This window comes from Oryx dammah, unplaced genomic scaffold, assembly GCF_014754425.2.
Source record: "Oryx dammah isolate SB20612 unplaced genomic scaffold, SCBI_Odam_1.1 HiC_scaffold_24, whole genome shotgun sequence".
NCBI classification, from domain to species: Eukaryota; Metazoa; Chordata; class Mammalia; order Artiodactyla; family Bovidae; genus Oryx; species Oryx dammah.
Window position 1 is genome coordinate 28,686,775 of NW_024070208.1, and position 22,289 is coordinate 28,709,063.

General features: G+C 40.4%; 2 protein-coding genes across 18 annotated transcripts in view; one reads left to right on the forward strand and one right to left on the reverse strand.

Annotated features, from left to right (window-relative positions):
* The window catches only part of ZAR1L (zygote arrest 1 like), a 90,837-nt gene that overhangs the window by 38,373 nt on the left and 30,175 nt on the right, over nucleotides 1–22,289 (forward strand). For all 14 annotated transcript variants that reach the window (XR_005725683.1, XR_005725677.1, XR_005725676.1 and 11 more), the window contains one exon: nucleotides 21,778–22,154. The gene's annotated coding sequence lies outside the window, so the exon portion shown is untranslated. The remainder of the gene's footprint in view (nucleotides 1–21,777; nucleotides 22,155–22,289) is intronic.
* Nucleotides 20,797–22,289, reverse strand: part of FRY (FRY microtubule binding protein) — a 323,252-nt gene continuing 321,759 nt past the window's right edge. For all 4 annotated transcript variants that reach the window (XM_040267100.1, XM_040267099.1, XM_040267101.1 and 1 more), the window contains one exon: nucleotides 20,797–22,260. In XM_040267100.1, coding sequence (XP_040123034.1) covers nucleotides 22,002–22,260 — 259 coding nt within the window. In that variant the 3' untranslated portion in view covers nucleotides 20,797–22,001. The remainder of the gene's footprint in view (nucleotides 22,261–22,289) is intronic.

Here is a 22,289-nt window from a genome sequence, read left to right on the forward strand (position 1 = left end):
TTTTCAGTATCCATAAATCAATCAATGTGATATAATATGTTAATAAATTGAAGAATAAAAACCTTATGATCATCTCAATAGATGCAGAGTACCTTTTGGTAAAATTCAACATCCATATAGACAAATGGGTGTAGAGGGGACCTACCTCAACATAATAAAGACTATATATGACAGACCCACAGCAAACATTATACTCAACAGATTATTTCTTTCTGATTCAGTCTTGTATGATTGTATGGTTCTAGGAGTTCATCCATTTTTTTAAAGGTTGTCCAGTTTGTTGGCATGTAACTATTCATAGTATCCTCATGATTGTTTGTATTTCTGTAACATCAGTTGTAGTCTCTGTCACTTTTTTCCCTTGTGTCCTCTTATTTTTTAATAAACCTGGCGAAAGACTTATCAACTTTGTTTTTAAAAAATCAGCTCTTGTTTTCATTGATCTGTTTTTTTAGTCTCTGTTTTCTCTCTGATTTTTATTATTTCTTTCCTTATGCAGACTTTGGGCTTTGTTCCTTTTCTAATTTCTTTATTTGGTAGGTTACGTTAGGTTGAGATTGTTGTTTCTTTAGGCATGCCTATATTGCTATAAACATTCATCTTAGAATTGTTTTTGCTGTGTGTCATAGATTTTAGAAAGTTGTGCTTCTGTTTTTATTTGAGCCTGGTATTTTCTGATTTCCTCTTTCATTTCTTCATTGACAGATTTGTTTTTTTAGTAGCATGTTGTTTAGTCTACACATGTTTGTTCTTTTCTCATTTTTCTTCCTATAATTGATTTCTAATTTCATACTGTTGTGGTTAGAAAAGGTAGTTGATATAATTTCTGTATCTTATAGTCAGTGAGACTTGTTTGTGGCCTAGCATGTGATCCTTCCTGGAGAACATTGCATGTGTATTCTGATTTTGCATGGAATGTCATGTAGATATCTATCAAGTATAACTAGTTTACAGTGTCATTATTAACTTTTCCTTATTAAAATCCAGTGTTTCCATATTTTCTGTCTAGGTAATCTGTCCATTGATGTAAGCTGGGTGTTAAAGTCTCTACTATTGTTTATTGTTCTCAGTTTTTCCCTTCATTTGCTTTATATACTTAGGTACTTCTATATTATAAGGTACTTCTTATATATAATACAGTATATTATACTATATATATATGGTACTTGTATATTATTATATATAAGTTGTATAGGATTAACTAGTATTATATTCTCTTTTTTATTTATCCCTTTATCAATATATAATGCCCTTCTGTGTTTTTTTGTTATAGATTGATTTAGAATCCACTTTGTCTTATATGAGTATTGCTACTCTAACTTTTTTGTCATTTACATTTGTGTGAAATATCTTTTTCTATACCCTGATTTTCAGTCTGTGTCTTTTGTTCTTGTTTAGAAGAATTAATATTGTTAAAATAACCGTATTACCTGAAGTAATCTATAGACTCAATGCAGTCCCTACCAAAATACATGACTTTTTTCACAAAAATAGAGCAACCCCAAAATTTATACAGAATCAGAGTTTTGAAAAAATAAAGCAATATTTGTTAAGAACAACAAAGCTGGAGGTATGCCTGATTTCAATCTATGTTACAAAGCTATAGTAAACAAAACTGTTATGGTATTGGCATAACAACAGTGACACAGGTCAGTGGAGCAGCATAGAGAACCTTGGATAAACTTAGGCACATATGGTCAATTAATTTATGACAAAGGAATCAAGAATATACAGTGGGAAAAAGAACAGTCTCCTGAGTAAATGATGTTGAGACAATTGAACGGCCATGTTTAAAAGAATGGAACTGAACACTATCTTACACCATACACAGAAATTAACTTAAAGACTTGAATATAAGTCTAAAAACCTTAAAACTCCTAGAAGAAAACAGAGGTGGTAAATTTCTGATGTTGATCTTGGTGTTATTCTTGAGTCTTACTTCAAAGGCAGTGACAGCAAAAGCAAAACTAAACAAATGAGACTATAAACAAAAAAGCTTCTGCACAGGGAATGATACTAGTAACAAAAACCCAGCCTGTTGAATGGGAGATGATATTTGCAAATTGTATATTGAATAAGGGGTTGATTTCTAAAATATATAAAGAACTGATACAAGTCAATAAAAAAATCCAGTTAGGAAAATGGATCTGAATAGACATTTTTTCAAAGATGACATAGCGATGTCCAACAGACACATGAAAAGATGCTCAACATCCCTAATCATCAAAGAAGTGTAAACCAAAGCCACAAAGAGATACCACCTCATACTTATTAGAATGGTTACTCTCAAAAGGAGAAGAAATAGCAAATGTTGGCAAGGATGTGAATAAAAGAAAACTCTAATGCACTATTGATGAGAATGTAGATTGGTGCAGCCATTGTGGAAAACAGTATAGAGGTTCCTTGAAAAATTAAAAATAGAACTACATATGATCCAGCAATATGACTTCTGTTATTTATTCAAAGAAAATAAAAACACTAATTTGAAAAGATACATGCACCCCAATGTTCAAAACAGCATTGTTTACAATAGCCAGCATATGTAAACAACCTAAGTGTCCATCAGTGGATGAATGGATAGAGAGGATGTGATGAATATGTACAATGGACTACCATTCAGCCATGCTAAAGAATGAAATCTTGCCATTGGAGACAACATGGATAGACCTTGAGAGTATTGTGCTAAGTGAAATAAGACAGAATGAAAGACTGTGTAATTTCACTTATTTGTGGAATCTGAAAAACAGACAAACCAAACTCATAGGTACAGAGAAAAGATTGATGGTTGCCAGAGTTGGAGGGGGCAATTGGAGGGTAAGCAAAATGGGTGGAGATCAAGAAATATAATTTCCAGTCATTATATAAATAAGCTTTGGGGAGGTAATATACATCATGATCAATAATTGTTGTTCAGTTGCTGAGTCGTGTCTGACTCTTTGGACCCCATGGACTGCAGCATGCCAGGCTTCCTTGTCCTTTACCATCTCAAAACTCATGTCCATTGAGTCAGTGATGCCATCCAACCATCTCATCCTCTGTTGTCCAATTCTCCTGCCCTCAGTCTTTCCCAGTATCAGGGTCTTTTCCAGTGAGTCGGCTCTTCACATCAGGTGGCCAAAGTATTGAAACTTCAGCTTCAGCCTCAGTCCAATGAATATTCAGGGTTGATTTCCTTTAGGATTGACTGACTTGATATCCTTGCTATGTATATGACTACTGTATACGACTTACTGGATGTATATGACTGTATATGACTACTGGAAAAACCATAGCTTTGACTGTATTGCTTTGTTGGCAAAGTGATGTCTCAGCTTTTTAATATGCTGTCTAGGTTTGTCATAGCTTTTCTTCCAGGGAGCAAGCATCTTTTAATGTTATGGCTGCAGTCACCATCCACAGTGATTTTAGAGTCCAAGAAAATAGTCTGTCGCTGTTTCTATTGTTCCCCATCTATCTGCCACAAAGTGATGAAACCAGATGCCATGATCTTCATTTTTTGAATGTTGAGTTTTAAGCCAAATTTACTTCTCTCCTCTTTCACCTTGATCAAGAGGCTCTTTAATTTCTCTTTGCTTTCTGCCATAAAGGTGGTGGTATCTGCATATCTGAGGTTATTGGTATTTCTTCCAGCAGTCTTGATTCCAGCTTGTACTTCATCCAGCCCGGCATTTCGCATGATGTACTGTGCATATGAATTAAACAAACAGGATGACAGTATACAGCCTTGACATACTCCTTTCCCTGTTGGGAACCAGTCCATTGTTCCATGTCCAGCTCTAACCATTGCTTCTTGACCTGCATACAGGTTTCTCAGGAGGCAGGTAAGGTGGTCTGGTATTCCCATCTCTTTAAGAATTTTCCACAGTTGGTTGTGATCCACACAGTCAAAGGCTTTAATGTAGTTGTTGAAGCAGATGTTTTTCTGGAATTCTCTTGCTTTTTCTATGATCCAACAGATGTTTACAATTTGTTCTCTGGTTCCTCTGCCTTTTCTAAATCCAGCTTGAACATCTGGAAGTTCTTGGTTCATGTACTGTTGATGCCTCACTTGGAGAATTTGAGCATTACTTTGCTAGCATGTGAAGTGAGTGCAATTTGTGTGGTGGTTTGAACACTTTTTGGCATTCCCCTTCCTTGGGATTGGAATGAAAACTGACCTTTTCCAGTCCTTTGGCTACTGCTGAGTTTCATATTTGCTGGCATATTGAGTGCAGCACTTTCATAGCATCATCTTTTAGGATTTGAAATAACTCAACTGGAATTCTATCACCTCCACTGGGTGTGTTTGTAGAGATGCATCCTAAGGCCCACTTGACTTCACATTCCAGGATGTCTGGCTGTAGGTGTGTGATCATACCTCGTGGTTATCTGGGTCATGAAGATCTTTTTTGTACAGTTCTTCTGTGTATTGTTTCCACCTCTTCTTAATAGCTTTTGCTTCTGTTAGATCCATGCCATTTCTGTTCTGTGTGGTGCCCATCTTTGCATGAAATGTTCCCTTGGTATCTAATTTTCTTGAAGAGATTTCTAGTCTTTCCCATTCTGTTGGTCAATAATATTCTGTTGCAAAATTTAAAGTTGCTGCGAAATTAACTCTTAGAAGTTCTCATCAGAAGAAAAAAATTTTTTTGTAATTATCTGTGGTGACAGATGGTAAATAGACTTACTGGGTGATCATTTTGCAGTGCCGCAGATGTCAAATCGTTATGTTGTATACCTGAAACTAATGTATGTCAGTCATACCTTTTGTTGCTGTTGTTCAGTCACTCAGTCATGTCCGACCCTTTGCGACCCCACTGACTGTAGCCCGCCAGGCTCCTCTGTCCATGGAATTCTCCAGGCAAAAATACTGGAGTTGGTTGTTGTGCCCTCCTCCAGGGGATTTTCCCAACCCAGGAATTGAACCCTTGTTTCCTGCATTGGCAGGCAGATTCTTTACCTCTGAGTCATTAGGGAAGACCCAATTATACCTTAATAGGAATACAAAAGAAAGGTGTGGGAAAGCTGCAGATAATGGGAATTTGAAATTATCAAGGGGCATAAATTGTATTTTAGGATTGACTGATAGCATTGAGGGCTCATTTTGAGGTTTAGCGCTCTTAATTAGGCTTGATTGCAGTTATATTCTAGTAATATCATGGTTCAGCATGTGTACATGTGGAAAGGTTTGAACTAGTTGAGTAAGATGGGGGAAAATATTTTTGACTGTCAGCAAGGGGGTGATTATAATCCATGAAATTTAACTCGTTCAAAAGTGGAGTGAAGGTAGGTGGTGGGTAGTGGCAAAAGCAATGAGGTCTACAGATCCATTATGCATGATAGGAGAAGAAATGCTGGAGAAGGTAGGGTTCCAGAGTTAAAGGGGCCTGGAAATGAGTGAGTGAGATGCTTAAACATGAGATTCTAGAGCTGTTGCTATGGGTAGGATTTGGTATACTGTGAAGCTGAGTGAGCTTCCCAGGTGGCTCAGTGGTAAAAAAAAAAAAAAAAATCTGCCTGCCAGTGCAGGAGACTCGGGTTTGATCCCTGGGTTGGGAAGATCCCCTGGAGAAGGAAATAGCAACCCACTCCAGTATTCTTCCTGGGAAATCCTATGGACAGAGGAGCTTGATGGGCTGCTGTCCATGGGGTCACAAAAAGCCAGACACGACTGAGTGACTAAGTATGCATGTACATGAAATTGGGTGGCCAAGTTGAGACAGAGGGAAGCAGAGATTCCTGGAGGTAAGAATGTTAAAGCCGAGAGGAAAAAGATACTGTTTAGGTTAGCCACGAGAGTGTTGCAGTCCCTGGGAATGATATCAGGCATTTTAGAGGAAGACAGTGAGCAATAAGCTATGGTTTTAGGTCAGCTGTTCTCATCCACAGCTGCAACTTAAAATCTTCCAAGGAACTTTATAAGTAACCATGTTTGGGCGCTGTCCTGAGGGTTTAATTTAAGGGATCTGGAGTGGGACCTGCTATAGTATTTTAAAAGTTTCCCCAATGACTCTAATGTTCTCTGACGTTCACAGACCACCGCTGTGTATGATCAGGATGGTGATGGGCTTGAGGAAGGAGGATGGTTAGTGCAGCTGGGCAGCGTGAATTTTAAAGTGTCTGGACAGTTTGAAATAGAAATATGGAGCGATGGGTTGGAAATCTTAGAAGGGAACAAGGAGGAACTTTGTCAGCCTCCTGGCCCAGTAACTCCCAGAAGCCAGTGGCAGGTGGCCAGCGTTCTTGGAACCCAACATTAACATTCTGTGTTAGAGCAAGAGTTTGCTGTTAAAAGCAATTCTGGGCCAGAGGAGATGGTGTCAGAGAAGGAAACGTCTGACAGGAAACTGTTCTTTTAGTGTACTGTGTGAATTCTAGCGACTAACTTCTGGTGACCTCAAATGCAAAACAAAGTAACAGTGACAAATTTGGTGTTGAATCACTACACAAACACCCTCTGTGGAAAAATGATGGAGGCATGAACTTTACTGGAGAGTAAATTTCTCCTAATTCAATGACTTTCAAAGTGAGATGGTTATTAAAATGCTGCTTTGACGGACCTTGCTCTGAATTTACCTGAGTGATGGCTTAGGTAATGACTCTGAGTCATTGATGACTTTGACTCTGGTGATTCTTAGGTTCAAGAACCATCAAAGAATGTTTCAGTCTTGGCAGTGGATTAGAATTACTGTGGGAACTTTAAACAGCCCTGGAGTCATACACGTTGGGCCAGTTAAACCAATCTCTGGAGGAGTGGAGTGGGTATTGTTTTTTTAGTTCCTTGCACAAGGTTTCAAACTCATTACTCTACACTCTGATTCTTACAGGAGAGACAGGTGTGTATCCTATTTTTTCCTCAGAGGCTGTATATAGCATATCTTTGTTTATAAACTTCTCAGTCACACACTCACACATCCATCCATTTGCTCATCTGCCTTGTCTTGGGTGTCTAATTTGGCATCTCAGAGTTAACGTGTGATAGTAAAGCTTGATTTCTACTTCCCAAATGTCTACTTCCTCGTTTTGGTAAGCAGCCACTCTATTTTCTAGTTATTTGGGCCAGATTTTAGAGTTGCTGACATTTCTATGTGTTGTCATCAAGTTCCGTTAGCTCGATCTCTGAAATATGTCCGGAGTAGGCTCATTTCTGATCACCTCCGTTGCTACTGTGCTAGCCCAAGCCAGCATCTCTCATGATTGCGCTGTGGCAATAGTCTTTTAACTAGTCTTCCCACTTCTGCCATCTTATAGTCTGCTTTGCATGTAGTAGCCGGAGTGGTCCTTTTTTTTAAAAAAAAAAATTTATTTATTTTTGGCTGTGCTGGATCTTCGTTGCTGTGCGTGCTTCTCTCTAGCTGTGGCCAGCCTGCTCTCTAGTTGTGCACGGGCTTCTCATTCCTGTGGCTTCTCTCATTGTGGAGCACAAACTCCAGGGCATGTGGGCTTCAGTAGCTGTGGCACACATGCTTAGTTGCACCAGGGCCTGTGGAATCTTCCTGGTCCAGGGACCAAATCTGTGTCCCCTGCATTGGCAGGCAGATTTTTTTTTCTCTCTTGGAGGATAATTGCTATACAATGTTGTAGTGGTCTCTGCCATACATCAGCAGGAATCAGTCAAAATTATATACATATACCCCTCCCTTCTGAGCCTCCCTCCCAACCCCGTCCCACCCCTCTAGTCATCACAGAGTCAGGCTGGACTCCCTGTGCTGTTCAGCAGCTTCCCGCCAGCTATCTATGTACACATGATTGTGTGTATATGTCAGTGCTACTTTCTCAGTTTGTCCTCCCCTCTCTTCTCCCAGTGTGTCCATCTCTAGTTAAGGCAGGGCAGACTGTTTCCTACATCTGCATCTCCATTGATAGAATCAATCATTTTAGATTCCATATATATATACATTAATATATGATATTTTCTCTTTTCGGCCTACTTCTCTCGGTATAACAGGCTTTGGCAGGCAGTCTTAACCACTGGATCACTAGGGAAGTCCCAGAGTGATCCTTTTTAAAAATATTATTTTTTTGTGGCTAAAATATATATATATAAAACATGAAGTTCACCATCTAAGTACACAGTTGAGTGACATTAAGTATATTCACCATTTTGTGTAATGATCAACACTATTTCAAGAATTTTTCCATCATTCAAAGAAGAGAGATCCTTTTAAAACATAGGTCCGAGGTCAGAGGCTGTCACTGCTCTGCCTCCCAACATCCAGTGACTCTCCATTTCACTCAGGAAAGGCCCAGATTCTTCCTGGACCACATGACCCTTTGTGCTACCGTCTGGCCACTCACCTCTGCACTCAGATCACTCAGGTTTCTGGCTTCCTTGCTGTGCCTTCAGCAGGGGATCAAGCTCATGCTTCAGGCTCTTTGCACTTGCTTCTCTCTTTTCTGGATCATTTTTTCCCCAGATATCGATTCCGTGTCCTCACTTGCTTAAATACTATATTAGAAAGGTTTCTCTGACCCCTTTTCTGACCCAGAACCATATCCTAGTTACTCTGTCCTGTTTTTTTGTTCTTCATGGCCTGGCATAGATAAAACAAGCTCATCTTCTCCACGAAAACATAAAATCCTTGAGGACAGAGATGTATCTGTTTTGGTATCTGCAGTATCCCCCCAAACAGTGCCTAGCTCAGAAAACTGGTATGTGATAAATATTTGCTGAATAAAGGAAAAAGCTCAGCTCATGATAGGCATTCACATTGTAATTAATTCTGAGTAAGTGTATAAAAGTAAGCTTTAAAAAGCCTCCAATTTTAATGATAAATAATTAAGATGCTGTAAAACCACCCATGGATACTGACATTCATGTTTTTTTGGACAGATATTTAGAAGCAGGTGTAAGCAGTCTGGAGGTTCCCTTATTTCTTGTTTAATTTGTTTTTAAATTTTATATTGGAGTATATTTGATTTACAATGTTTTAGTTTCAGGTGTACAGCAGAGTGTTTTAGTTATACAGTCCATATACCTATTCTTTTTCAAGTTCCTTACCCATTTAAGTTATTACAGAGTCCTGAGTAGAGTTCCTGTGCTATACACCAGGTTCCCATTGTTTATGTTTTATATACAGTAGTGTGTATATGTTGACCTCAAATTCCTAATATATTCCTCTCCACCCAGATTTTCTCTTTGTTAACCATAAGTTTGTTTTCAAAGTCTGTGAGTCTGTTTCAGTTTTGTAAATAAGTTCCTTTGTATCTTTTTTTTTAGATTCTACATGTAAGTGATAACATATTTGCCTTTTCTCTGTCTGACTTACTTACTATGATAATCTCTAGGTCCATCCATGTTGATGCAAATGGCATTATTTCATTCTTTTGTATGACTGAATAGTATTCAGTTGTGTATACATACTGCATCTTTAACCATTTATCTATCGATGGACACTTAGGTTGCTTTCATATCTTGGTTATTATAACTTGTGCTACAATGAACGTTGGGGTACATGTATCTTTTCAAAGTATGGTTTTCTCTACACATATGCCCAGGAGTGGGATTGTAGGATCATATAGTAGCTCTATTTTTAGTTTTCTAAGGAACCGTCATACTGTTCTCCATAGTGCTGTTTCAATTTACATTCCCACCAACAGTGTAGGAGGCTTTCCTTTTCTCCATACCCTCTCCAGCATTTATTTTCTTATTCTTCTAAGGGAACTCTCTTTAAAAAAATTTTTATATTTATTATTTATTTTTGGCTGAGGGGGTCTTTGTTGCTGTGTGGGCTTTTCTCGTTGCAGAGAGCAGGGACTACTAATTTTGGTGCACAGGCTTCTCATTGTGGAGAACAGGCTCTAGGGTGTGTGAAGGTGAGTAGTTGTGAAACATGGGCTCAGTAGTTGCGGCATGTGGGCTCAGTAATTGCAACTCCCGGCCTCCAGAAGACAGGCTCAGTAGTTGTGGCACATGGGCTTATTTGCTCCATGGCATGTAGAATCTTTCCAGATCAGAGATTGAACCCGTGTCTCCTGCATTGGCAGATAGAGTGTTTACCACTGAGCCACCAGGGAAGCCCTCCACCATTTATTGTTTGTAGTTTTTTTTTGTTTTTTGTTTTTTTTTTATAATGGCCATTCTGACCAGTGTGAAGTGATACTTCATTGTAGTTTTGATTGGCATTTCTCTTGTAACTAGTGATGCTGAACATCTTTGCATGTGCCTCCCGGCCATCTGTATATCTTCTTTGAAGTGATCTATTTAGATCTTCTGCCCAGTTTTTGATTCGGATTTTTTTTTTCATATTGTGCTTCATGAGCTGTTTGTATATTTTGGAGATTAATCCCTTGTCAGTTGCATAGTTTGCAAATATTTTTTCTCACTCTGTGGATTATTTTTTCAATTTGTTTATGATTTTCTTTGCTGTGCAAAAGGCTTTAATTAGGTACCATTTGTTTATTTTTGTTTTCATTACTCTAGGAGGTGGATCCAAAAAGATAGTGCTGTGATTTATGTCAGTGTTCAGCGGATATTTTCCTCTAAGAGTTTTAGAGCATCCAGTCTTATATTTAGGTCTTTAATCCATTTTGAGTTTATTTTTGTGTGTGGTGTTATGGAGTGTTCTAATTTCATTCTTTTGCATGTAGCTGCCCAGTTTTCTAAGCACCACTTATTGAAGAAATTATCTTTTCTCTTGTTTTTATTCTTCTTTTATCATAGATTAATTGATGATAAGGGTGTGGGTTTATTTATGGACTTTCTATTCTGTACGATTGTGCCAGTACCACACTGTTTTACTGTAGCTCTTTTTTTTTTTTTTTTTTAAGATTTATTTATTTTATTTTTCGAATGTGGTGACTCTTTGTTGCTATGTGCAGGCTTACTATAGTTGTGGTGAATGGGGATTTTCATTGCGGTGGCTTCTGTTGTGGAGCGTGGGCTCTAGGTGCCCAGGGTTCAGTAGTTGGGGCTTATAGGCTCTAGAGCACAGGCTCAGTAGTTGTGGCATGTGGGCTTAGTTGCTCTGCTGCAGGTGGGATCTTCCTGGAGTGGGGATTGAACCTGTGTCCCCTGCATTGGCAGGCAGATTCTTAATCCTTGAACCACCAGGGAAGCCCTTGATTACTATTGCTCTATAATACAGTCTGAAGTCAGGAAGCCTGATTCCTCCAGCTCTGTTTTGATTTCTCAAGATTACTTTGGCTATTCGGAGTCTTTATGCTTCCAGACCAAGATTTTTTGTTCTAGATCTGCAAAAAATGCCCTCCATCCTTTGGTAGGGATTGCATTGAATCTGAAGATTACTTTAGGTAGTATAATCATTTTGACAATATTGATTCTTCAGTCCAAGAACATGTTGTATCTATCTGTTTGTGTCATCTTTGATTTCTTTCATCAGCATCTTACAGTTTTCAGAGTACAGGTCTTTTACTTCCTTGTTGTTCATTGTTCAGCTGCCCAGTCGTATCCGACTCTTTGAGACCCCATGGACTGAAGCATGCCAGACCTACTTGTCCCTCACCATCTCCTGGAGTTTGCCCAAGTTCATGTTCATTACATCAGTGATGCCATCCAACTGTCTCATCCTCTGACGCCCTCTTCTCCTTCTGCCCTTGATCTTTCCCAGCATCAGGGACTTTCCAAATGAGTCGTCTGTTTGTTATCAGATGACCAAAATACTGGAGCTTCAGCTTCAGCATCTGTCCTTCAGTGAATATTCAGGGTTGATCTCCCTTAAGATTGACGGGTTTGGTCTCCTTGCTGTCCAGGGGACTTTCAGGAGTCTTTTTCCACAGCACAGTTCGAAGGCATCAGTTCTTTGGTGTTCTGCCTTCTTTATGGTCCGGCTGTCAGAACCATACGTGACCACTGAGAAGACCATAACCTTGACTATACAGCCCTTTATCAGAAGAGTATTGTCTCTGCTTTTCAACACAATGTCTAGGATTGTCATCGCTTTCCTGCCATGAAATCAGATCTTCTTGGCTGCAGTCACCATTTGCAGTGATTTTGGAGCCCAAGAAGAGGAAATCTGTTACTACTTCCACCTTTTCCCCTTCTATTTGCCATGCAGTAATGGGGCCAGATGCCATGATCTTAATTTTTTTAATATTTAGTATTAAGCCACCTCTTTCCCTCTCCTCCTTCACCCTCATCAAGAGGCTCTTTACTTCCTCTTCGCTTTCTGCCATCATCTGCATATCTGAGGTTGTTGACGTTTCTCCCATCTATCTTGATTCTGGCTTGTAACTTACCCAGCCCGGCATTTCTCATGATGTGCTCAGTGTATAGGTTAAACAAACAGAGTGACAGCAGACAGCCCTGTCATACTCCTTTCTTGATCTTGAACCAATCAATTGATCCATACAGGGTTCTAACTATTGCTTCTTGACCCACATACAGGTTTCTCAGAACACAGGTAGGATGGTCTGGTATTCTCATCTCTCCTAGAGCTTTCCACAGTTTGTCATGATCCACATAGTCAAAGGCTTTCATATAGTTGATGAATCAGAGATAGATGTTTTTCTGAAATTCCTTTGCTTTCTCTGTAATCCAGCGAATGTTGGCAGTTTGATCTCATCACCATTTGGTGATGTCCATGTGTAAAGTCATCTCTTTGTATTGCTGTGGAGCATGGGCTCTAGTGTTTGGGCTCAGTAGCTACGGTGCATGGGCCTAGTTACCACAGTATGTGGAATCTCACTGGACCCAGAATGGAACCTGTGTCCCCGGCATTGGCAGGTAGATTCCTAACCACTGGGACACCAGGAAAGTCCTATTATACATTTTTGGTTTGAGAGTACCATGAGGTTTTGATATACCAGTCTGCGTATATACAAGATTGTTTTAAGTTTGCTGGTCTCTTAATTGTAAATGTATTTTCAATATCCTGCGTTTGTACTCTCATTTTCTATTTCTGGTTTAAATATCATATTTGTGTGTGGATGCTTTTCTACCCTAAATATGTGTTTGCCTTTACCAGTGAGCTTTCCTGTTCATAATTTTCTTGTTTCTAATTGTGGCCTTTTATTTTCCACTTAGAGAAGTTTCTTCAGCTGGTTTGGTTGTATTAAATTCTCTTAACTTTTGCTTGTCTGTAAAGCTTTTGATTTCTTTGTTGAATCTGAGAATCTTGCTGGTTAGATAAAGTATTGTTGGTTGTAGGTTTTCCCCTTTCATTACTTTAAACTGTGCCACTCTCCTGTAGCCTCCAGGGTTTCTGCTGAAAAATCAGCTGATAACCTTATGTTATCAGATAACCTTGTTATGTTATTTGATGCTTTTCTCTTAAAAAATTTTTTTTTCTATTTGTCTTTAATTTTTGTCAATATGGTTAATATGTGTCTTGGCTGATTCCTCCTTGAGTTTTTCCTGTGGGGACTTTACACTTCCTGGACTTGAGTGACTATTTCTTTTCCCCTGTGGGAATTTTTCAGGTATTTTTTCCTCAATTATTTTCTCAGGTCCTTTCTCTATTTTCTTCCTAGTACCTTTTTAATGCAAATGTTAGTGAGTTTAATGTTGTTCCAGAGGTCTTTTAAACTGTTCTCCTTTCTTTGCATTCTTTTCTCTATTCTGTTCCATTGCAGTGATTTGTAGCATTCTGTCTTCCACCTCACTTATCTTAATTCTGCTATTGATTCCTTCTAGTCTGCTTTTCATTTCAGTTATTGTTTTGTATATCTCTGTTCTTTAAACTTTTTAGCTCTTTGTTAATCATTTCTTGTGTCTTCTCAGTCTGTACCTCCATTCTTTTTCTGAGATCTTCAGTTCAGTCGCTCAGTCACGTCCAACTCTGTGACCCCCATGGACTGGAGCATGTCAGGCTTCCCTGTCCATCATCAACTCCTGGAGGTTGCTCAAACTCATGTCCATCGAGTCGGTGATGCCATCTAACCATCTCATCCTCTGTCATCCCCTTCTCCTCCTGCCTTCAATCTTTCCCAGCATCAGGGTCTTTTCCAATGAATCAGTTTTTTGCATCAGGTGGCCAGAGAGTTGGAATTTCAGCTTCAGCATCAGGCGTTCCAGTGTATATTCAGGACTGATTTTCTTTAGGATTGACCAGTTTGATCTCCTTGCAGTCCAAGGGACTCTCAGGAGTCCTCTCCAACACCACAGTTCAAAAGCATCAATTCTTCGGTGCTCAGCTTTCTCTATAGTCCAGCTCTCCCATCCATACGTGACTACTGGAAAAATCATAGCTTGGACTAGATGGACCTTTGTCAGCAAAGTAAAGTCTCTGCTTTTTAATATGCTGTCTAGGTTTGTCATAGCTTTTCTTCCAAAGAGCAAGTGTCTAGTAATTTCATGGCTGCAATCACCGTCTGCAGTGATTTTGGAGCTCGAGAAAATAAAGTCCATCACTGTTTCTATTGTTTCCCCATCTGTTCGCCATGAAGTGATGGGACTGGATGCCATGAAGTGATGGGACTGGATGCCATGATCTTAGTTTTCTGAATGTTGAGTTTTAAGCCAGGTTTTTCACTCTTTCACTTTCATCAAGGGGCTTTGTAGTTCCTCTTCACTTTCTGCCATAAGGTGGTGTCATCTGCGCATCTGAGGTTATTGGTATTTCTCCCATCAATCTTGATTTCAGCTTGTGCTTCATCCAGCCCAGCGTTTCACATGATGTACTCTGCATAGAAGTTAAATAAACAGGGTGACAAATTATAGCCTTGACGTACTCCTTTCCCAGTTTGGAGCCAGTCTGTTTTTCCATGTCCAGTTCTAACTGTTGCTTCTTAACCTGCTTAAAAGCAGCTTAAGAGATTTCTCAGGAGGAATGTAAGGTGGTCTCATATTCCCATTTCTTTAAGAATTTTCCACAGTTTGTTGTGATATACACAGTCAAAGGCTTTGGTGTAATCAGTAAAGCAGAAATAGATGTTTTTCTGGAGTTCTGTTGCTTTTTCTATGATCCAGCAGATGATGGCAATTTGATCTCTGGTTCCTCTGCCTTTTCTAAATCCAACTTGAACATCTGGAAGTTCAGTGTTCACGTACTGTTGAAACCTGGCCTGGAGAATTTTGAGCATTAGTTTGCTAGCATGTGAGATGAGTGCAATTGTGTGGTAGTTTGAACATTCTTTGGCATTGCCCTTATTTGGGATTGGAATGAAAACTGACTTTTTCCAGTCCTGTGGCCACTGCTGAGTTTTCCAAATTTGCTGGCATATTGAGTTCAGCACTTGCACAGCATCACCTTTTAGGATTTGAAATAAATCAGCTGGAAGTCCATCACCTCCACTAGCTTTGTTTGTAGTGATGCTTCCTAAGGCCCACTTGACTTCGCATTCCAGGATGTCTGGCTGTAGGTGAGTGATTACACCATCATGGTTATCTGGGTCGTGAAGATCTTTTTGTACAGTTCTTCTGTGTATTGTTGCCACCCCTTCTTAATATCTTCTGCTTCTGTTAGGTCCATACCATTTTTGTCCTTTATTGTGCCTGTCTTTGCATGAAATGTTCCCTTGGTATCTCTAATTTTCTTGAGGATATCTCTACTCTTTCTAATTCTATTGTTTTCCTCTATTTCTTTGCATTGATCTCTGAGGAAGGCTTTCTTATCTCTCCTTGCTATTCTTTGGAAGTCTGCATTCAGATGGATATATCTTTTCTTTTCTCCTTTGCCTTTAGCTACTCTTTTCTTAGCTATCTGTAAGGCCTCAGACAACCATTTTGCCTTTTGGCATTTCTTTTTCTTGGAGATGGTCTTTGATCACCACCTCCTGTAGAATGTCATGAACCTCTGTCCATAGTTCTTCAGGCACTCTTGTCTATCAGATTTAATCCCTTAAATCTGTTTCTCACTTCCACTGTATAGTAGTAAGGGATTTGATTTAGGTCATACCCGAATGGTCCAGTGGTTTTCCCTACTTTCTTTCTTCATTTAAGTCTGAATTTGGCAATAAGGAGTTCATGATCTGAACCACAGTCAGCTCCTAGTCTTGTTTTGCTGACTGTATAGAGCTTCTCCATCTTTGGCTGCAGAGAATTTAGTCAGTCTGATTTTGGTGTTGACCATCTGGTGATGTCCGTGTGTAGAGTCTTCTCTTGTGTTGTTGGAAAAGGGTGTTTGCTATGACCAGTGTGTTCTCTTGGCAATACTCTGTGAGCCTTTGCCCTGCTTCATTTTGTATTCCAAGGCCAAATTTGCCTGTTACTCCTGGTATCTCTTGACTTCCTACTTTTTTATTGCAGTCTCCTATGGTAAAAAGGACATCTGAGATCTTGGGTCATCTTTATTATCATTACTCTGATTTCTTTTTTGATTTGATTGCCCATCTTCATTTAACTTATTTATTCTTCTAGGATTTTATATTGTTCCTTCCTCTGGAATATATTCCTCTGCTGTCTCATTTTGTCTAACTTTGTGTGTTTACTGTCCCACAGTCTGCCGCACTGTAGTTCCTCTCATTTCTGGTGTCTTTCCTCTGGTAGATGAGTATGGTCTGAGAGGCTTGTTCAGGCTTCCTGGTGGGAGGGATTCATGCCAGCCCATTGATGGATGGAGTTGGGTCTTATCCCTCTGGCTGTGATGTTCAGTTCAGTTCAGTCACTCATTTGTGTCTGACTCTTTGCAACCCCATGAATCACAGCACGCCAGGCCTCCCTGTCCATCACCAGCTCTCGGAGTTCACTCCAACTCATGTCCATTGAGTTGGTAATGCCATCCAGCCATCTCATCCTCTGTCGTCCCCTTCTCCTCCTGCCCCCAATCCCTCCCCGCATCAGAGTCTTTTCCAATGAGTCAACTCTTCACATGAGGTGGCCAAAGTATTGGAGTTTTGGCTTCAGCATCAGTCCTTCCAGTGAACACCCAGGACTGATCTCCTTTAGGGTGGACTGGTTGGATCTCCTTGCAATCCAAGGGACTCTCAAGAGTCTTCTGCAACACCACAGTTCAAAAGCATCAATTCTTTGGCACTCAGCTTTCTTCACAGTCCAACTCTCACATCCATACATGACCACTGGAAAAACAATAGCCTTGACTAGATGGACCTTTGTTGGCAAAGTAATGTCTCTGCTTTTCAATATGCTATCTAGGTTGGTCATAACTTTTCTTCCAAGGAGTAAGCGTCTTTTAATTTCATGGCTGCAGTCACCATCTGCAGTGATTTTGGAGCCCCCAAAAATAAAGTCTGACACTGTTTCCACTGTTTCCCCATCTATTTCCCATGAAGTGATGGGACCAGATGCCATGATCTTTGTTTTCTGAATTTTGAGCTTTAAGCCAACTTTTTCACTCTCCACTTTCACTTTCATCAAGAGGCTTTTTAGTTCCTTTTCACTTTCTGCCATCAGGGTGGTGTCATCTGCATATCTGAGGTTATTGACATTTTTCCCAGCAGACTTGATTCCAGCTTGTGCTTCTTCCAGACCAGCGTTTCTCATGATGTACTCTGCATATAAGTTAAATAAGCAGGGTGACAATATACAGCCTTGATGTACTCCTTTTCCTATTTGGAACCAGTCTGTTGTCCCACATCCAGTTCTAACTGTTGCTTCCTGACCTGCATATAGGTTTCTCAAGAGGCAGGTCAAGCGGTCTGGTATTCCCATCTCTTTCAGAATTTTCCACACTTTATTGTGATCCACACAGTCAAAGGCTTTGGCATAGTTAATAAAGCAGAAATAGATGTTTTTCTGGAACTCTCTTGCTTTTTCCGTGATCCAGCGGATGTTGGCAATTTGATCTCTGGTTCCTCTGCCTTTTCTGAAACCAGCTTGAACATCTGGAAGTTCCCGTTTCATGTATTGCTGAAGCCTGGCTTGGAGAATTTTGAGCATTAGTTTGCTACCGTGTGAGATGAGTGCAGTTGTGCAGTAGTTTGAGCATTCTTTGGCATTACCTTTCTTTGGGATTGGGATGAAAACTGACCTTTTCCAGTCCTGTGGCCACTGCTGAGTTTTCCAATTTGCTGACATATTGAGTGCAGCACTTTCACAGGATCATCTTTCAGGATTTGAAATAGCTCAGCTGGAAGTCCATCACCTCCACTAGCTTTGTTCATAGTGATGCTTTCTAAGGCCCACTTGACTTCACATTCCAAGATGTCTGGCTCTAGGTGAGTGATCACACCATCGTGATTATCTGGGTCATGAAGATCTTTTTTGTATAGTTTTTCTGTGTATTCTTGCCACTTCTTCTTAATATCTTCTGCTTCTGTTAGGTCCAGACCATTTCTGTCCTTTATCGAGCCCATCTTTGCATGAGATGTTCCCTTGGTGTCTCTAATTTTCTTGAAGAGATCTCTAGTCTTTCCCATTCTGTTGTTTTCCTCTACTTCTTTGCATCGATCGCTGGCTTTGTCAAGAGGTGTGTTTATAGGTGTCTGTGAGCTCAGGAAGACTTTAAGCAGCCTGTCTGAAGGGCAGGGCTGTGTTGTGTGGCCTCAGGCCTCTCAGCACTGTAGCCTTTGGGCTATTGGATGGGCTAGGTCTTGGCCTCAAAATGGTGGCCTCAAGGACCGTTCATGCAAGTGAGTACTCCCCAGTATCTCTGCCACCAATGTCCTTGTCCCTGCAATGAGTCATAGCAGCCCTCTGCCTCCTTAGGACACCATCCAAAACTAGCAGGTAGGTCTGGGCCAGGCTCTTATGAAGCTACTGCTTTTTCTCCTGGGTCCCAGTGTGCATGAAATTTTATGTGACCCTCCAAGAGTGGCATTTTTGCTTCCACCAGTTCTGTGGAGTTCCTGCAGTCAAGCCCCTCTGGCCTTCAAAGCCAGATGCGCTAGGGGCTCCTCCTCTGGATGGCCAGACCCCCAGACTGGGGAACCTGACCTGGCACTCAGAATTCTCACTCCTGTGGGAGAGCCTCTGTGATAAAATGATTTTCCAGTTTGTGGGTCACCCACTCTGTGGGTATGTGATTTGATTATATGGCAAATGGAACCCTCCTACCATGTTGTTGGGGCTTCTTTTTTTGTCTTTGATAGTAGATTATCTTTTTTTGTAGGTTCCAGTCATTTGTTCCTGATGGTTGTTCAGCAGATAGTTGTGATTTTGGTGTTTTCGTGAGAGGATGAGCTCAGGTCCTTGTCCGGGGATCTCTCTGAGGGTTCTGTTAAACTGCAGATTCATCTGTGTTTCTGCCCAGCTCCCAAAAGAGGGAGCTAATGTTGATCTGTGTGCTGAGCAGTGAGGTTGTAGAAAGGATAACGCCAAGCTTCGGAGAGGGATGTGCCTTAAAAGGTAGTGCTGTTTACTGGTTTTTTGCTAAAGGATATGATCAAGGATACAGATGAACACCCGCAGGAAACAGGTGTGTAGCCAGGGTTTGGGGAGAGGGCACAGAGCTTCCATGACCTCTCGGCACTCTCTGGTACCCCACCTGGAACACTTACCCACCCCCCACTGCCACCTTATTTCTATAATTCCACAATTCACTGAAAGGAACCGCGTTAAGGTCTGGAACCTGAAGAGCCTTAAGAATCAACTCTGTGCATGTTTGTACACACTTGTGCAATGGTAAATTACAAGGATCTTTATCTCACATCTTTACTAACATTAACAGTCTTACCCATTGGTGGGAATAGGACATTCACATGCCTTTAAAATGTATGGTGCTTTTACTAAAATACTCAATTTGGACACTAAATGTTAATCAAGTTATGTCTTAAGTTGCAGTACAGCTGCCTGAATTGCTTTTTTTGCCAGTGGATAAAGTGTGTGATATTCTAGGGCTAAAAAGCATGGTGGTAGGAGGAGGTGTTCCTCCTCAGAGGTGAGGAGATAGGCATCTAAAGGAGAGGGCAGATAGCCTACTCCTCCTCGCCTGTGCCTGCCCCTGGGGAAGTGAGTAACAGAGGGAGAACCCGATACCCCAGGAGACTTGTGGGCAGCTCTAAAGTCACTGATTGTTGGGCTCCTCTGGGGCCTGTCTGCAACCTCAGAGGGCCCTTCTGCTTCACTAAGGGAGAGGAGGTTAAGAAACAGGAAAAGGAGAACTCTTGCACATTAACCTGTTCAAAAAAAATAAGAAAACAAACAAAAAAACCACTACTTCTCATGACTACAGATATTACTCAAAAAAACTCTTTTTAAAAGAATAACCCAATCATGGTGGTTCTTTGCTGGGTAAGAGGCCACGGTGGAAAATTCAGTCACGACTAATCAGTCCTTTCTAGTGGGGGGTCCCAGCAGAACTCAGAGTTGCCTAGTATTGTTAACCACAGAAACCTGCATTTTGTGAAAAAAAATTTTCCCCCCGAGAGATTGTGATTCAGTTTTTTCCTACAGATTATGGTTAATCACCTTTAGGGTAAGTTGAAAATCATCAAAATGGTATGTTAACAGCAATGTCCAGAAAGTCATTAAAACCCAGTTAATAATTGTATCTGTGGTAAAATTAAAATCTTGGATCAGACTCTGTTGTGGATACTTCTGGAAAATTACTACTTATGATTTAGTTGTATATTAGGAAGCACGTTACGTTGGTTAATCTAAGGAGTATGAATAGGAAGACCATAGAAATTAGATTGTTCTGTGTTTCTATGATCCTGTTTTTTGAGTTGGGTGAAGAATAGATGGGTTGTGGTGAAAGAATAGAACTCACTACTTTTTCCTTATCATTAATGGTTCTCTTTCAAAATTTTAAGGATGAAAACCTAATGATAGGCTGTGGATAATGACAGCTCTTGTTTTCTGGTTTCTTGCTTCTGATTGTAGTAAGAGCTGGTTGAGGGTTACAGTCTTTGGTGTCCACCTTAAGAGGTTACAGAGACCTCCTGCTTCTCAGGGTCATGGTACTTGCTTCACAACCCCCTGGTTGCCAGTCATGGAACACACGCGTGTGGTACTCCTTGGGGTTGTCATCATGGCAACCCACATGCAAAAATCTTCATTAAGTAGAAATAAAACCTGTGGTCAGTATGATTTTTTTTTTTTTTTACTTTAAAGGCAGTTCTAAACAGAATGTCAACTGAGATTACGTCACAAAAACTTTAAATGTATTTACAGAGTGAATAAGTTACATAGATAAACTTTGAATATGCTTCTGATGTGCAACAGGTTTACATGCACACAGCTAACACTTGACAGCATTAAATTTAAGGAGAAAACTTAAGAATGGCCCTTTACATATATATTACAGATAAAATGACATTTCTTAAGAAACAGTGACAACTCATATTTTACCTTTATGTCCTATTTCCAGCTATCCACGTGGATATTGAAATATGCATGCGTAACAGGTGGAAAGACTTGGAATTTATAATGTGGATATCTTTAACTTTTTTCTACAAAATGGCAAAGTTGGTTAAAATTAACACTCATCCTTCTGTAGTATAAATATGTTCATAAAAGCAACATTCTAGTAAAAAGCAGCCAAGATCCTTAAAAAAAGGTCTATCTGGACCATTTTTTGGTGCGAGTCTTAATCACAGACCCCTGCAAAGAGATCCAGGGCTTTCCGAGACAGTAGCCTAGCAACATAAGAAAGGTACTTCATAGCAGCTCCTTTTAGATACAGTAATGGTATTCAAATTTCAGTGTACATTAAATTGTCCATTTACAGTTCCCTTTTCACATACACAGGCTGTCAGCTTTTGACCGTCTTACAGTTTTCCGTGGCCAGCTTCATTCTGCCTGCTCCTTCCTCAGCTCACCTCACACACACACACAAAACAAAGGCAAAAAAAAAAAAAAAAGGAAAAAGAAAAAGAATGTACAAGTTTTAGAATATAAAATATTTTTTAGTGAAGAAAACATTGCACTTTTGCCAATCTAAAATTGTTTCTAGAAAGGAAGGTATTGTTCAGAGTAGTTGGCTTTGGTATGCAATGGAAGTCACGTCTTCAGTAGTGAGTTTTTGCTCAGTAAAAGGATAATGCGTTTGTGCCACACAGGATGATGGATGGAGGCTGTTCCAGAACAGTCCTACGCTACCTTGGTTCTTAAGAGTATTGCTACACGTGGGAAGTTCTGCCATCCTCTTTATGAAAAGTCCTACAGGCAACAAGAGGGAGAACAGTCTGACCAAGCCTTTTGAAGGCTGAAAAGACACTGAATGACGTCACCCCAGCACGGCAGCACCCCCAGCGTGGCGCCCATGGGGGATGGGAGGCTCCTGTCAGAGGCTAGTGCCAGACACGCTGGAGTCGGGAAGGACGGCGGCAAGGACCCGGTAGCTCTGGGCCCTGCGGATCATGTCCCGGATCTCCATGTTCAGCTCCATCAGCTTGGTGCAGATCTCAGTCAGGCTCTGGTTAGACCCCACCAACGCGTAAGTGCCTGTCTGTCCCAGAGTTTGATGGCGGAAATAAATATTCAGCAGTGTCTGGACCTCATCGTCAGAACTGCTTCCAAAGATGTCATTGGGCCACAGACTTCTGCAGGCAGAAAAGAGTAGCAGAGGTTA